The sequence below is a fragment of the Colletotrichum aenigma genome, assembly GCF_013390185.1.
Source record: "Colletotrichum aenigma strain Cg56 chromosome Unknown KSG_Cg56_contig10, whole genome shotgun sequence".
In the NCBI taxonomy this organism is placed as follows: Eukaryota; Fungi; Ascomycota; class Sordariomycetes; order Glomerellales; family Glomerellaceae; genus Colletotrichum; species Colletotrichum aenigma.
The window spans coordinates 557,201-573,809 of record NW_023500916.1 but is presented as its reverse complement, the minus strand read 5'-3'; the positions used below and the strand labels follow the sequence as shown (position 1 = coordinate 573,809).

Genomic DNA, 16,609 nt, shown 5'->3' with positions numbered 1-16,609 from the left:
GCTTCAAACTAGCAGGGAATGTCTGTCTCATCGGCTGCCACCAAACGTCAAAACAATCTACCCACAATATGGTCATGTCTCAACCTGCATTCAGAGTACTCAGGTGTACTTTGAAAGTATTTCGTGTTTCTCGGCGTAAGGTGATTGGCTTTACTCTGCCTTGGGGTGGTTTTCTGGCATGTCGTAGCAGCCGATGGGATAGGAGGCCTGCACACCACAATTGTCGGTAATGTATAAGACCGGTGCTTCACATGGGATCAGTTCGGCCTTTTTGTGGCGACGAATACGATGCTCAACTGCTGTAGGGAGCCGTGCAACATTGGCGCGATGCTACGAGTCATATTGATACTCCCCTGTCTGGCGATCAACTGTTGCCCGCCCCACGTTGGGGTAACAATGCATGCATCCTTACATGAGTGGCCTGGACTTTTTGAAGCCCTTCCCAGCCAAACGAGCTAGTACGACCGTTTAAGCATGGGCGGTCATTGACATGAAGGGAAGCTCATGGGCTGTCACTGGGTATGCCGGACCTTCCGGACTCAGCGACCAGGGGATATGCGCTTCAGATAAGGAAGACGTCGACGATCACAGGACGAGAAAGATGATAGGGGATTTGGGTGAAGCTATGGAACAGCCAAGCACACACAGCAGTATTCTCCGCTGCCATTGCGAAGTGTAAAAACCAGGGGTGCAAACATGCCCATCAACTGCCCCTTTTGTCTCGTGCATTTCATCGACCATTCGGGCAGTCCGTCAAGACGACGTTCAAGCTTCAGGCAGAAATTTGAAGTTTCGTGTATACAGCAGGTGTTGGACTGTGTAGACATATCGACATTGAGATTGGAGTGGGCTTCAATAAACTTCCATTCTCATGGGCTATTAAAGCTCAATTGCACATCACGATGTAGAACTAAATAAGCCAAACCAGTCTTATTCCAATTCATCTCATAGCATTCCCATCCTGCCTTCTAACATGCATGCCAACTTTCTCTTTTGGACTCTGCCTTTTGGCGCAGGAGCATTCCCTGCAGCCACACCCAAGGGAAACAACGGGGCTTCTGCGAACATTGTGCAGCGAGCTAATTCTGTTTGGCTTGAAGTCCACACTGGGGTCTCGGTCGGTCTCGGAGGACCAACCGTGGGCGTCCTACCCGGACCCGTGAACAAGGCGACTTGTAATCTTCTTGTTCGTCTAGAATTCCATAAGACAGACTGGATAGAAGAGACTGACACGTGGGGTAGATCACAAACTCCGATCACTCCCGATACAACCCGGATGTGGCGTTGTCTCGCAAAGACTCGGCGCCTTGCTCCGTCGGCCAAGAACTTTCTGGGCACGACGGCCAGCTGGGTGATTTCAAAGTCAAGTGGACCAACTATTTGTGCGGTACCTTTGGAAGGTATGTAGTGTGGATGGCTGTCCCTTGGCGCCCTACCACAGACACACTGACAGTCGTTAGTGTCTGCAACCCACAGTTCACTGTTCAGGGGCAGACGATCAACGCATGGGAAGCTGGTAAGGCTCAAAGTGCCTGAATGGATGTTGACACTAACGTTTCTGAGGTAATTGCAAGCACGGCACCAGCAAAGAAGGCCTGAATGCACACGAATACTGGATGTACGTAACGACAATGACGTGAGTGTGGGCACAGACTAACCCAGAACTCAGCTGCGAATACACCTTCTGAATAGAGTCATGTCATTGTGTTCTCAAGTCACGGGCTTGCTTTCAGCAAGCCTACGAACTTCGAGATCACTCAAGTAAGTATGAGCTGTTTGGTACCGGATGTGGATTGATGACATTAGACCCGTTCTGGACGGAGACAAGTAGAAGCTGAAGCAATCGACCGGCATGACAAAGCTTAAAGAACCCGGGCAGACGTATTATGGGGATGACTGGCCCGTCATGTGGTCTACCTAGTGACGGTGAGCTCCCCCGTCAATGTATCGTTACACGGTCATCCAGATACTCTTCGTGTCCCCAGGAAAGTGGTCTCTCCTGCAGCGTTATGCCCGGTGTCCGAGAAGTTGCTCGTATTAGCGCAAGCCACAGAAGTACAGAAAGGGGTTCATGCTGAGCAGGTCGGAACAATTTCGGAAACGGCGCAGCGACAACTCCATCCATTTCAGTGAAGCAATTGGGATGCTTGGATGAATTGTTCTCACAGAATTAGAAGAATACACTAATGCAATGCTGCAACAGATGTGTATTGTTTGTCTGGAAACGCTGCCAGTTTGTTGCGCCCCTCTTGCTTACGGTGGAGTACCTGCTAGCGCTGACTGTGTTCTGTGCAACTTACTCGCTAAAAGTTTATGAAGCCTCGTGAGAGGAAGCAAAAGAAAAGCATTGTGGGCTCGATAAGGCAATAGGGATCAAAATAGATTTTTGCTTTATTGACGTTATGATTAACATTTAGCATAAAGCAGTGGCGTCAATTACTGGGGATTGTACAAACTTATGACTTTGTTATTGTTCGCACTTGGGATTGACTTGTTGATGACCTTGAAGATCTGTCAGCGGTGGAAATATGCTGTGCGTATTGATGTTGGTGTTCCATCGTTAACAGAAGCTGAAAGCTTCCAGCAGATCCGAATTAGCATCTTTTCGGAACAAAGACTAACTATTGGCTATGTTGTGAGGAGCTGAATGAATGGCAACATTCAGTTCCTAGATCAGGCTGTAGGCAGCTGTCTTTTAAGCTGTGGACTCACCCTAATTGAGTAAGGCAACTACAGAGCCACACAGTCTAAGCATAATGCATGCAATATTTACCCACTTGCTCATCAATCTGACTCTAAGTGCGGAAAAAAAGAATCAAATCTTCGCCGATCCAATAGCTATGCATGTGGTTGAGTCCGTTTGGGGCATAATATGCAACCGCAATGTACCTGTATGCCTTGTACAACCTCGTGTTCCGCAGTGTCAAAGGGGATTAGTTATATTTGAAGTGTCCATTTGGAGTTCATATCATGCTTTCTGTACACTGCGGCAGACCAGTCCTACAACTGAAGATTTATCTATAAATACGGCTTTGGAGTCTAAGATCCTAAGTCTCTCTCACCACTCACTATCATGCTCACAACACCGTTCAATACCTCCACTCACCAATTGTCTCTGCTTCTGCACCGTCTTGTACGTAAGACCTTTCGCAAGCAGATACTGATGCCATCATTTCTAACACTCAACAGCACAAACCCAAGCAAACCAACATGTTCGCTTGCGACACCATCATTAGCGTCGTCGCCAGCCTCGCTATGCTTGCGGCCCCCGTGTCCGCCCGCCCCTGGGCCGGCGGCGTTGATATGGACGCGGCCTGCGTTAGCCAGTGGGCTGTATCATTCCATGCTCAGAACGACAAAGCAGACAATGCTGCAAATAGTACCTACGACTGGTACTGCACGGATGGCAACAATCAAAGGAACCTTGACGTCGGTGCCTTTTGCGCCGGTGGATACGGCGGCAACGCCTACGCTGACCCTCAGGGCAAGAAGAAGTACGACTGGGGCTGCTACTATCCCTAAATTGCTCGAAAACCTCGTGAAGAGGTTGAACCCTAGTGTAACGACTCACTGAGCACGACTGTTGCAGCAACTCCGCCTGACCCTGGCGACGTAGGAAACGTGTAAGCGGCGATGGGTGTACCTGGGCTTCATTGGAACGAAAGAACTATTTTAAGTTATGCGACTTTGGGAGTAGTACGGATGGAAGTAGGGTGTATCGGATGTACTGGATGTATGAGTTATCTATTTTATCCTAAGGATTTACTGGATACTTTGAATATCCAAAACAGCTAGGTAGCTAGAATAAAGGGACTACTTCACAGCCGAACGATCTGGCTACCCTACAGCACCCATCCACCTCTTTGCCTTGTCCTTGATAGCATCGAACTTCGGATACTGTACTCCCCCCCTCGGCACGATGCCGTCGCTTTGGGTACTGATCAAGAACTTTCCAATTCCAATCCCGTTGTTAGCCCGCATGCCGAAGAAACTGACAAGCTTCCGTTTATCCTCTGAGTTGAACCCCTCCTCAGTCGAGTTCAGGTACACCAGCGCCATGCCGATCGGCAAAGGCGCAGATGAAATTCCGAAGGTCCCTGCATTTGGATGGAAGAAGACATCGACGATGTTGGCGATCTTGGTACAGAAAACCCTAGGATTGGTTCGCTCCGGCAGCTCAATGTCAGGCTTCGGGCCAAGAGCAAGGCGAAGAGTGCTGTAGACCAAAATGGAAGTTGTCCAAAACAAGGTCATGATCGACGTTATGACGACGTCGCACATGGTGGGATTGTCGACACCTCTTCTTTCGAGGTCTTCCAGCTCTTCTGTCGGGCCCATGTTGTCAAGCCACCGCGTAAGTTCCCTGTCGATGCGCCAGCACTCATTCACCAGTCTGCTCCGTTTTGCCTCTTTCTCAATCCCTGGTTCGCAATCACGCAGTTCGTCGAGATCTTCGAGGATACCCGGAATATCAACAAAGATGTCTACTAGTGCGTCTTTGGAAGACTTTGAATGACGCTTCCAGGGTACTGTCTTCCAGATAGGATGGCTCAAAGGACATCTTTGCCGCCGCTTGATATGTGTAATTGTCTTATTAATGCGTTAGAATAAAAGAAGCCACAAGAATAGTTGATGAGAATTGTTGTACCTGATGAACACGCCCAGAGCAGAAAAGCTGGTGCGCGTGGCCGTCGACATGGCTCTGTGGTGTTCGCTGCACCACTAGGGCCATCTCTCCCATGGCATGACCTTCCCAGCTCTGGGCTTGGGAGATGCCCCGTCTCTCTCTATCATCTGCGCCATATAAGAGCTGAAATGAAATGAGTCTTGGCTTTTCGCAGAGGAAGAAGGTGGTTTGGAATGCACATACCTCATAGAGACCGAGGATCCTTGAAGCCACCATCAACGCATCTGACCTCCATCTCGTAGGATGCCGTAGAGCAGTGTTCAATTCACCAAGTGCCTGACAGTAGAACTTGAGTCCCTCATCTATCATCCATACTTGCTTGTCGCGTCGGCCGATGGTCCCAAGACTAATAGCCAGCAGGCTCTGGCGCAGTGCTGCATCCGTTCGATAAAGATCCTGGACTGTAGCAGCCCAGTCTGAATGAGAGTACCGGACAATGGGGGTTCCTGGGGTGAAAGCCGGGGCATCGGGCATGTATGTCTCCCAAAACAGATCAAGAATCTTTTCCTCATAAGCGGAATGCGAAAACAGGGGTGCTGGGATCGTGGGAGGCGCCACACGGGCTAGAGCTGTATTTTTAGGCTTCGGGTTGTTGGGCATGACATTGACGAAGATGCGCTTCCGTTCATAACCCGCGCACTCGATGCCAGCCTTCAGGCACTGCCCGCATACCGGTCTCTGGAGGTCGCACTACCGTACACGGGGTCAATGATCAGGCGCATGTATGATAGTGGCTCAAGGGTTTTGGTGCGCTTACTCCTTTCTTCCGCTTGCGACATGTGTTGCAACCCTTGGATCGTCCCGGAACTCCAACCATCTTGTGAGTGGGATCCCGGACGGTAAAGCAAGCGTTCGCACAGAGAGAATCACCCGGCGCAGGATGCTTCTGATTTGGGAATGGTGAGCGGCCGTGGGCGCCAGAGCCGTTTTAACTACTCCGGGGCATCGGTGGAGTGACAGCGATCGGAAAGTAGGCTTATCTCCCGGCGGAGCGGTTGCATCTGATCTGTCCCGGACCAAGCAAGCCTCAATCGCGGGGCCGCGGGCTTGGACGCGCGACGTTGTCGTGGAGGCTTAGAAATCGACGAATGATGCAGCAACCACTTGTCAGGAATGCTGGTAGACGATGAAGTATGCACGCGGAGATCAATGACGACGACACTTGAAGTAACACAAAAGGCGCACCCACGTTGCTGGAGACGAAGGATTGGCTTATTTTCAGCCCTGCAAACGCTCGAAGGATTCCAAGCCTCCTTAGCGATCCACTCAACCGCTGGCAAGCAGGCCACCTCTAGGCCCATTTGGGAAGCATTCTGCGCGCTGTGACTCGATTGGGTGTTTGAACCAGCTTCCCGATCTTCGTGATGCGCGAGCAGGCTGAAGTTAGATGCCAAGACGGGCGTCTGGCGGTAGAATTCATCTCCAATTTCCCTTGCCTGGCACAATGGTTAATGCCGCCTACGACTTTGTCGCGCATTTTCTTTCCAAGACCGTTCAAGCGCCTCCCAGCCCTAAAGACGCGTCTGCGCAGATTTCCCGATGAGACATAAGACAATGAGCTTCCGGTTTCTATTTTTCAAAGATTGGAAGACAGCAGCTTCAAACACCGCAAACCCATCTTTCATACTCTGAATCTATATTCGAGAAGAACAAGAATTTGAACAACTAAATCAGACTCGGCTGACAACAATCGCGAACATGGTTCAGCCAACACGACCTCCAGCCAACGGCTTTGTTGCAGCAGCACGGAAAGTCTACAATCCATTGGGTTTCGCCAAAGGCTACAACTTCGTCCTCTTTTTCATCTTCTTCGGTGCTTTCATGGGATCTACACTCGCCCGCTTTGAGTACCTCAACTTCAGCATTTTCTGTGGACCCGGTGGTGCAGCCCCTGGGGAGTGTTTCTACTACCAAAAGCGGATCGAGCAGATCGGCATCAAGATGCACCTCGGCGCCATCCTCCCGGCCAGCTTTCTAGCTTGTTTCCAATTCGTTCCAGTAATTCGTCACAAGGTGTTGCTCTTCCATCGCATTAACGGCTATCTCATCATACTATTGTCCCTCGTCAGCACAGCGGGCATTTTCATGTTCTTGCGGAACGCATTCGGAGGCGGCATCGAGACACAAACTGGCATCGGCCTCCTATCGATCATGTTCATCGGCTCAATGATGTTGGCGTTCATCAACATCAAGAAGCTTCAGATTGAACAACACAGAGCTTGGATGTTGCGAGCTTGGTTTTATGTATGTGCGGCAAATGCTTCAAATAATCTCATGCTAATATCTGAACAAGGCCGGATCCATCATCACTATTCGGCTAATTCAGATCACTGCAGCCACTATCATCAGCAACATGGGAACCTACTATGTATCGCGTCCTTGCGACCAAGTTGCGTTCATGGTAGACAACGTGAACAGAACACTGGCTCTGTACCCTGACTGTGCCTCATACTTTTCAGGAGAGAATCCGGGTCAGCAAACAGTCGTCCACGCCGACCTTCCCGGCGCAACATCGGCTGCTGAAGCTGGAGCAGCCACCGGCATGGTCTTCGGGATGGCTGTCTGGCTGGCCCTGGCTATTCATGCCATCGGGATCGAGATTTATGTGAGTGTAATTGTAAATTGAAGTCACACTTTCAATCAGTTAACTTATTCCAGCTGCATCTCACACCTGCAGAGGCTGAACGACTTCGCAATGTTTCTTATAAGAGACAACTCGAAGCTGGGCTCCATCCTGCCGGAAGAGCCGGAATCACAGCCGACCGGATTGGAGACTCTGAGAAGTGGCAGCCAGGGGATAGGCCGGGCCAGGTCCCTCACAAGCCGTCCCAGGATGACTCAATTTCGCAGCTTGCATCTCACTGAAGCTGCAAATTTTTATGGTTCATCCGGACTTGGACGGCATTCGGTCCGGACCGGCCTCGGCCAGAAGGCGGCCTGGAAAGGTGGAGAATTCAGAATACGAGCACGGGGCTCGGCGCATGAGAACGGGTTATTAGCCGCAATACATTTGAGTTAACCCAACACACCTGGTCCTTGCATTCTGCTGGCCGTTCCTCTGAGGCTACAGTATGACTGAATCACTCAAACCTTATTGCTAGAGAACTCCTCCACTGTTGTTTAAAACTTCGACGGGTAGATTGACAGCTTTCTTCGGGCATTTCCGTGCGAAAGGCTGAACTGGCATGCTGCCTAACTCACTGAATTAAAGTCACTACAGAGAAGCACGAAACATGATATTATTGACGTATTTCTTAAGCAGGTGCTTGAAAGCTACAAAGCTTAAGGAAGATGTCTTGATTTGCTTTTAAACTTTCGATGTGAGTGGTTAGTAGACTTCTCGCCTCTCGGACGGGCCGCCCGAATAGCGCCGTGTCTGCCCCAGAACATCAGCAATGACCACTCAGTCATCCATGTGATTGCATCCAGATTTTACAACAATATGAGATTCTGAAATGTCCATCAAGACCTCCCGTTGCAAACCCGCATATATGAGTAGGAACCAACTCGCCGCCATAATACGAGGGCGGACGTAGCACTCATAATCAATTTCATCCCTACCTACGTATGTTGCATTCTGCAAAGGGCAACAATGCGCTTCGTTCTACTATGGCTCCTTTCTTACTGTATGCTGATCCACTGTGCAGCTGTGGAGTATCCATCACTGCTAAGTAAGAGAAGCCGAAAACAAAACATCGGGATCGTTGCTGGTTAAATCAGGTCGCAACAGCCAATTTTTCTGCGACAGCAACCAGGTTGCCGCCATCGAAAGGTCTATTATGTGGATGAATCGATATGCTAAATCTGCTTATGACTTCCTTTATGAGGATGGCTCTGAAACAACTTCAGCATTCATTGGATGGTTTGGCGGTGAGTTTACCCGCTCCTCTCTGTCTTCCCCTTGTAACCCGAAGCGGCCACGAAGATGCTGATTCTTACTCTTATGTACCAGCGAGCAATACCGACAAAGTCAACTTTATCAGAAGGGAGGTGTACGATCCCATTGAAGCGTTGGGCTCTTCAGCTGGATGGTACGTTGCCGAACTTGAGGATCTAGAAGAGACCTTAGTCATCGGCTGCGGAACTGTTCGCAATACCGATGATTGCCGTGCCCGAGGCACCCACCTTGTTGCCAATAAGTTGAAGAACACCATTACCATTTGTCCGTCATACTTCTTCAATAACGGAGCTGTCGCATCAGACGAGGCAGAGGAGCAATCGATGTCAACTTGGAGGCTGGAACGACAACTTCTACCTGCTGCTGGGTTTGCTTTGCTGCATGAAGTCACCCACATCACAGGTGTGGTTGGAGATTTTGAATATTGGACAGATGAGTTGGCTTCCACCGATCATGCCTACAAGCCGTCAGAGTAAGTGAAGACTCCTATAGTGTTCCCGATACCCTGACTAAACAGTTACCCGCAGATGCATCAAGCTGCCAGACTTAAGACGAATTAATAATGCCCAAACCTATGCTGTATTTGCACTAGACGTTAGGACGAATCCGGCATTTACGAGCAAGCAAGTCGATATGGATATAAAAGACCCTCAACAGTTTGCATTGAGATGGCTTAGAGCTGGGGTTAGCGGTAGAACGGAAGAACCATAGTCGGTAAAAGGGTGCTGAATATGAAGTCCATCTATATTGAATGAGGTGCATGCAAAGTTCGACGCGCAACCTGTAACCTGAACTGTCTCAAAACGACTGTCCTCCTGCGTTTTCCTTAAGACCTCTCCTCCAAGATTTGCATCAACAGACGCTCGTTGCTCTTTACCATCCAAGTCGCATCCATGGAATTTGCAGTGATCAAGGTCGCCAAGTTGCGCAGGCTGACACCGGCCCCGGTTGGCGCGGCCCCACCCGTTCACGGCATAGAAAATGTCTGGTGGCGAAGTTTCTTCGACGAAAGGGGGTAGAAGAATCGTTCATTGATTACATACTTAGGAGGTATCTAGCCTACCTTGTCGTATTGAGCGTGTTTGTTTACATAGTAGCCGAGCCTTGTATCGATAACTTCATCATCGTTGTGTTCTGTTCCAACCTCCCGGCACCCGATGCAGGGGACAATGATGTCAAGTCATTCTTGCGACTAGCAACCCTCCTTGGTGTCGGTGCAAATGCCGTTGCAGCAGACTTTCTCGCAAGTCTCGACCTGAGGAGAGTTAGTGTTCTCCACGTTTACAGCCAACGCTTTAGGTGAGCACTGGCTTACAAAGTTCCAAGTTGGGCTGGATCGACCAGGCCAGGTATAACACTTGACGATGTTCAGGCCTGAGCATCCCATGGTGTATTTGTCAGGGTTGCAGCCTTTGCCCTGATCCTCAGCTAGAACCAGGGCTGCGAAGAACGGAACGAGGCTGGAGAAGCGCATTGTGAATGAAAGAGGTGAATCGATGTACGCCAGCTGATGATTTGTGAAGAAAGAAGGAAACAGTGTAGCAAGACGAGGCCGGCGCAGACTTTTGAAGAATTCATTTGACTAAGGTGACAAAAGCGCGGTATGAAGAAGAGAAGGTTTCAAATTAACAATTACGCGGCTTCCAATACACCGCTTCATTTTCATGGAACCAAGTTCCACAAAACACTAAAGTTGAAATCAAACCCCCCCCCCCCCCTTCTCCTTCCATACTTTCCGCCACAAAAACCAGGCGATCTTCAACAAAAAAATACATGACTCTTTTACCCCAGCTTATATTTATAGTGCGAGTGGTGTTGCGAGAATCCGTTTGGTCCAGTCCGTGGCATAACGGGGCTCTTCCGATCCAAGCTGGGAGTATGACTCGCCTTGCCTCACACCGTTTCCACCTCTGTGTTATCGAACAAGATAACTACCAGTACACAATTGACCGATTGAAGTCATGCTGTGTTGTTCTAAGTCGTGAAATTTGTTTACCATGCCAAGATGCTTATTTGATTGCTTCTGTGGAAGTAACGGAGCTGCCCGTACTTCGCATCGATAACACTCCGACCAATGATAAATACAGTCAGTCGTTGACCAGCACCAATCTACTCAATTGGTCAGCCTGGCCTAAATTATATTCGACCGTGACGCAAACCCCTTCAGCAGCAATAGGTCTGTCCACGGCCGAAGAAACAAATGCATGGATATTGTTTGTTTCCCCGGTTCAAGATTTGCCTAAGGAAGTGCGCATTCTCGGGTGTCTCTCTATAAAGAGAGCTCCAGATGTTTTCGAGAAGCTTTCTTGTCATCACGCTTTATTTCCTCTGAAGATGCCAAGAGCTCGCTATTTCGTGAGTCCATTTGATGCGGCGGTGTGAGGCGCAGTGAGGTTGTGCAGATGACAGGCTCCACCGGCTACAGCGGCATTGGCAAGGCAGAATGCTTAGCGTCGAGATGTCTAGGCAGCACTGGGTCAACAAGCAGCAGGCTTCCTCTATATCGCTGGCGGCCTCTCAAATGGATATGTGATGTCCTTATGTTTGTTCCAACTTGGCTACAAAGACCCATTCATTAAACGTATATTGTTCTCATGCCGAAGCAGATACTCATGAGCATTACGCTTGACGGAGGAGTTCTAGCCTTTATCTTCCTTTCCAACATTTCATCAAAAACCTACATCATGTTGTTCCTGAACCTAGGGTGCATTATCCACCCACAAGATGCTTTCCAATACCCTTCGCTACCTAAATTCAGATACTTTGCGCGTCTCCCCCTCCATGTTAGAAAGAGAATTTGGGAGTGCTGCCTCGAGACCTTCTCAAACATTTGCATTCCACCATCGGATCTCAAATTGGACATCGTTCCAACACTGAAAATTCACAATCCTTATTCCCCACTGTTGGCGACCAACACCGAGGCCCGCCAAGTCGCGCTTCTAAAATTGCCCCGAGCTCGGCTTTACAACCCAGAACAAGACATGCTCTACCTTGATAGCGACAACTTCTACAACTTCTGTCAGGCATGCGGTCGAGTTGAATGGCCTTCCGCCACAAAGCATCTGGCACTTCCTCTCCCAGTCACCGACCGAGGACTTTGGCTACCGATGGCTATGAAATACTTGCCGCAACTGCAATCCATATCGATTGTCCTGCCTGAAGCCAATGGGATAATAGATAGACTCGAGCACGTCGAGGTTCCGAAACCGGCATTCAGGGTCCTCAGATATCTCACAAATGGCGAGAGAGATGATGTTGAGATAATGGCGGATTATTGGGCCGAGGCATTTGACGAATGGGTTCATATTGTCTGGACGAAACGGCTAGCAGATTTCGTTGATTCGGTCAAGGAAGACTTGAGTCTTTATTCAAAACGAGAGGGGGCACCTTGTTGGAGCCATGAAACGAACACTCTCAGGCTTCGATTCGATGTGATGTGTTTTGCGGAACTTGGTGCGATGAAGATCATGTAGCGAGCGAGATTGAATGGGTTTTATGACAACTTGAAATTGAACTCAGTCTAACCGGAAGACAGCCAATACTAACGGCACATCATGTGAGCTAATTTGACCTCAGCTTTCATGGAACAACGACTCATATGCCGACAGCACCTCCTAATGCAATTATTGTAGTTATTAATGGTTCAGGTTTTATTGCAGTCCACGATCATCAACCTCTCTGGTGGTATTTAGGTTATGGAAAAGATGGTGTTGCTTGAGGTGCCGTAAAAATGGTGAGCACAAACAACACTCCGGGAGATATCGTTGTAGCTGATGATGGCGAAGAGCTAGGAGGTTCAACCGTCGTTGCCGATGAGGAGATAGCGAGAGTGCTGGAAGTCGAAGAGAAACCATCTGATATAAGACTCTGGAATGTTGTCTGTACCTCCAAAGGCGTAGTCTGAGACTCTCTGGCAGAGGTTAAAACTAATGTTGTGTTTGAAGAGGGCGTTGTTGTAGAGCTTATCGATGCCAATGAAGATGCGGTCGTAGGGGAGACAGTACCAGAGCTCGAAGAAGTACTCAAACCCGAAGAAGCACTCGAGCTTGAGGAAGTACGCAATACAGTAAGCGTCGAGCTGAGAAGCACGCTGGAGCTTGACAATCCATTTGTGCTGAAAGAAGCTGCGATGCTACTGTTCACAATGGAACTGGCGCCAGGGATAGAAAAGGTATTGAATGAGGTAGTTGACGTTTTGCTTGAGGATCCTCCTGCAATTATGGATGCTTGTGAGGTATTGGTGGTGGATCCGACGGAGGAGCTGCTAGATGGAGAGATGGATTTACTTGTGGTAGACAGCCCAAAACTAGTCGAAGACGAACTGACGCTGTTTGATGAAGTGGAACTTGTCGACAGCACTAAGATTAAATTTGAGGAAGACACAGTGATAATGGCTGATGACGAACTCGAACTGCTTGACGTGCTGATCGTCGTAGATGCGGATGAGATGATGGTCGAACTTGACGTAGAGAGCGCAGTACCAGTTGGCAATGAGGTAAGACTGCTTGACGGGTCGACAGTGGTCGTTGTCAGTATAGGGCTTGAGCTCAAACTAAGCGATACTGTAGCTGCAGATGACGCAGTTGATGAGGATGAGAGTACGGATGAAGATGTTTCTGAAGCGCTGAGCAGTGTGGACGAAGTGGTCGAACTGGGTAAAATGTTGTAAGAGTATTGAAGGATAGCCGAAGAGCTTCGTATAAAGTCAACGATGACTGCTGAAAATTAAGAGTGATTATAGTTAGGACGGAAGACTTCGCGAGGCCAAGCGTAACGCGTAAGGGGCTAGAATGAATATAATGTTACGAGCGGGTCAGGGCAACCAACTGTGGCACAAAGCAAAAGCTTCGCTAATGACAAATCCGCTGTCATTATCCCCTGTTCTGCATTATATAGTTACAATCCTACAGTGACCAACTGTAGCGGTCGTAACATATAAGTATTGCCCAAGTCAACATAATCATTAACCCTATGGGATGATATCTACTAGAGCTAAGAAACTAAGCTTTAAATTATCTATAGATATCTATATAGGTATATACCTATATAATCTATAAGTATAGAGGGATATTGAAGTAAATACTAAATAAATATAAATAACAAGTAAAACTTTTTTATTTAAGTATTAAGTATAAAAATGAAATAGAGATTAGAATTTAGGTTTTAAATAATAATTCATTTTATAAATATAATATATTAAAAAAGGTTTAAAAAAGAAACTTAAATTTTAAATTAAAATATTAAACCTATATAAAACATAATTTATATTATTATAATATATTATTAATTTCTAATAATAAGAAACTATTATAATCTATTTCTTTTATACTATTTTAGTTATTTAAGTATTTTGTTTTATTTTTTAATTATTTCTTTAATTCAATAATAATAAGAAGTTTTCATAAACTTACAAAACTTATTATAATATTTATAAACTAAATAATAATATTTAAAAAAGTCTTTTTTAATTATTTATTAAATTTGAAATCTAACTAAATGATTTGATAAGTTTTAAATTTAAAAGTTTTGATTTTACTAAGTTTGAAATATTATTATAAATTACTGAAAATATTAATAATATTTTAAATATATCTAATAATATATTTAGAAATAATAATGTGAAATCTTTAATATTAAATATTTGATACTTACATATTTAATAGATTGCTGTGTTTTAGTTTTTATTTAATTTATAAAATATAACGTGGTTCATCAGTGAGTGGGCCACCATCAGTGACCGGGCCACTTTTCCCACCTTCATCACTCACAACTTCTATATCTCAACTAAAATCAATTAAATTAATTGCAACTACTCAGAATCACTTGAACTATTTATTTCCACAGCCTCTGGACAGGTTCTTGCGTTGTGGCCAGTCTTGCGACAGATACCATAATGTTGTAAACCTGTCCGACGACGCTTTGACGGCCCCTCGTTTTCCTCCTGTTCACACCCTTCCTCCTCAATAACACCCTTTTCGGCCATGACTTCCCTTGCCTGAGACCTATCTAGTGCCCCTCCGTCTTATAGTCTAGTTCTTTTAGCTCTCTGACGCTTACTAAGGGCTGTATTTGCTTCTCGAAGATAGCGTAGCTCTTCCTCCATAAGGGCAGCTGCATGGGAAATATATTGCAGACCTTTTTCAAGCTTATCAGCAGCTTCACAAATTGGAGTTAGCGAGCTTCCCTGATGTCTAGAGATTCTTTCCTTTATAAGTGAAGACTGAGAAATAGCCTTATTAGTGGTTTGAGGCGTCTTAGAAACCTAAGGGTTGGGTAGCCTGTTAGGAGTGTTTAGGGCTGTTGGTGTCTGTAACTGCACATCCAGCTTAGAAAGAACAGTCTGAGGGCTATAGGGAATAAGCCTAGCCCCTCTGAAACCCCTATAGACGTTTTTATAGGTAAAGGTTTAAAGGAATGCAGCCTTAAATGCGAGGAAGAACTTAGGTTTAGTGATGTGGGTAATCTAGGCCTCAATGAAGTGCTTAATCTGTGAGCTATATCTTAACTTCAAGACACTATAGCAGCTAACGTTAAGAGGCTGGGTGAGATATAATAAATAAGCTGGTAGACAGATAGTTATAATTTTGTTCTCTTTGCAATAGTCCTTGAAATCGCTGCTAACGTGGCTTTTATAGCTATCAACAACTAGCATCTGATATATGCCTCTCAGTTATGGTTTTAAGTATTTATCGAAATGATAAAGCTATTCTAGGGCAGTCTTATTATTAGTCTATCTATTAGAAGTTGTTTTGACTGCCCAGCTGTCTGGAATCTAGGCCTCAGAGTACCAACTCGCGAGGTGGAAGCAGCCCTGAACCACCAAAAAAGGCGGCATCGCGTAACCATTACTAGCAACACAACAAATCGCAGTAGCCGATTCTCGATTACTAGGCTGAACCTTTTTTTGGCTTCCTAATCCAATCGGAATATATAACAACTATTCCAGGCCAGATCATACCTATCATAAAGCTGGTCTTATCAAAGTTATAAAAGTCATTATCTATAATACTATATTTCGATCGCATATTAGCCATAAGTTAGAACTAAGGCTTAATAATTATATGATCTTCGCAGAGGCCCCTCTGATAGTTATAGACGTGAGAAAATCGCATCTTAAGCTCTGGGCGACGCTGGACGAAGCGTTCCATCCAGCGCTTCCTGACCGGTCGGCCATCACACTTCCGGAGCAGTGTATTAGCCATATCTCCCACATCCACGCGTCTGGGCGAGAATCCTCGAGAATCCAGGTTAATAATATATCAAACAATTGCCTCTTCTTCGGTCTCTGTCAAATTCAGCTGGGCATTCCTGCTATCGACCTTCGCACTTTGACCCTTCATTCTGGACTGGAGGGTAGTTCTCAGAACGCTGTAGATAGTCGCTGCACGTTGGATACTTAATCCTAGTGTCAATCGGATCGCATCAATTGCTAGAATGATCCTGTGTTCGGGCGAGGTTTTAGACATTGTTTTGTGGAAGAAAGGACGTATTAAAGCTAGAAGGTGATGAAGGTGGGAAAAGTGGCCCGGTCACTGATGGTGGCCCACTCACTGATGAACCACGTTATTGATAATAACCTATTATTATATTATAGTATAACGTTATTAATTTATAACTTCTATATATAAACCTTAATATATATATTTATTAGAAATATAGCTTTTAATTAATATTTTTTTTAACTTATTAGGATAACTTTTAACGTCCTATTTTATTTTCTATATAGTTTTATAGTTTATAAACTTTGTATTTTAATTTAGTTTAACTTTAGTTTTCTAAAGAGATTTAAGATATTTAACTTAAGTTTATAATAATTAGATTATCTATTAGTTATCTGTAGTAGGTATATTATTAAGATCTAGTTATTTATTAATTTTTTAATATACATAATTTATAAATTATAAAGTTATTCTAAATTCTATTATATCTATAGCGTTTATTTTATAGTTATTATAACTTTAGTATATTTCTTCATTTCTTAAAAGTAGCTATATTAATTTATTAAAATATTCTTTATATTTCTA

The 16,609-nt window shown here is 45.9% G+C and overlaps 5 protein-coding genes across 5 annotated transcripts; 2 read left to right on the top strand and 3 right to left on the bottom strand.

Annotated features, from left to right (window-relative positions):
• Positions 1-3,210: 3,210 nt before the first annotated feature.
• Positions 3,211-3,522, top strand: CGCA056_v014007 (uncharacterized protein; the record flags this gene model as incomplete). Its single annotated transcript, XM_037329249.1, has 1 exon — positions 3,211-3,522. One exon carries the CDS (start codon positions 3,211-3,213, stop codon positions 3,520-3,522), a length of 312 nt encoding a protein of 103 aa, XP_037172033.1.
• A 315-nt stretch (positions 3,523-3,837) lies between these two features.
• Positions 3,838-5,504, bottom strand: CGCA056_v014006 (uncharacterized protein; the record flags this gene model as incomplete). The annotated part of the gene is made up of 4 exons (XM_037329248.1): positions 3,838-4,590; positions 4,649-4,810; positions 4,871-5,377; positions 5,445-5,504. 4 exons carry the CDS (start codon positions 5,502-5,504, stop codon positions 3,838-3,840), a joined length of 1,482 nt encoding a protein of 493 aa, XP_037172032.1.
• Positions 5,505-6,385: 881 nt separating this feature from the next.
• CGCA056_v014005 (uncharacterized protein) lies at positions 6,386-7,552 on the top strand (the record flags this gene model as incomplete). Its single annotated transcript, XM_037329247.1, has 3 exons — positions 6,386-6,931; positions 6,981-7,292; positions 7,346-7,552. 3 exons carry the CDS (start codon positions 6,386-6,388, stop codon positions 7,550-7,552), a joined length of 1,065 nt encoding a protein of 354 aa, XP_037172035.1.
• Positions 7,553-9,777: 2,225 nt separating this feature from the next.
• Positions 9,778-10,059, bottom strand: CGCA056_v014004 (uncharacterized protein; the record flags this gene model as incomplete). Its single annotated transcript, XM_037329246.1, has 2 exons — positions 9,778-9,840; positions 9,901-10,059. The coding sequence occupies 2 exons, from the start codon at positions 10,057-10,059 to the stop codon at positions 9,778-9,780; spliced, it is 222 nt and encodes a 73-aa protein (XP_037172034.1).
• A 2,322-nt stretch (positions 10,060-12,381) lies between these two features.
• CGCA056_v014003 (uncharacterized protein) lies at positions 12,382-15,925 on the bottom strand (the record flags this gene model as incomplete). The annotated part of the gene is made up of 4 exons (XM_037329245.1): positions 12,382-12,709; positions 12,908-13,086; positions 13,165-13,236; positions 15,851-15,925. The coding sequence occupies 4 exons, from the start codon at positions 15,923-15,925 to the stop codon at positions 12,382-12,384; spliced, it is 654 nt and encodes a 217-aa protein (XP_037172037.1).
• Between the last annotated feature and the right edge of the window lie 684 nt (positions 15,926-16,609).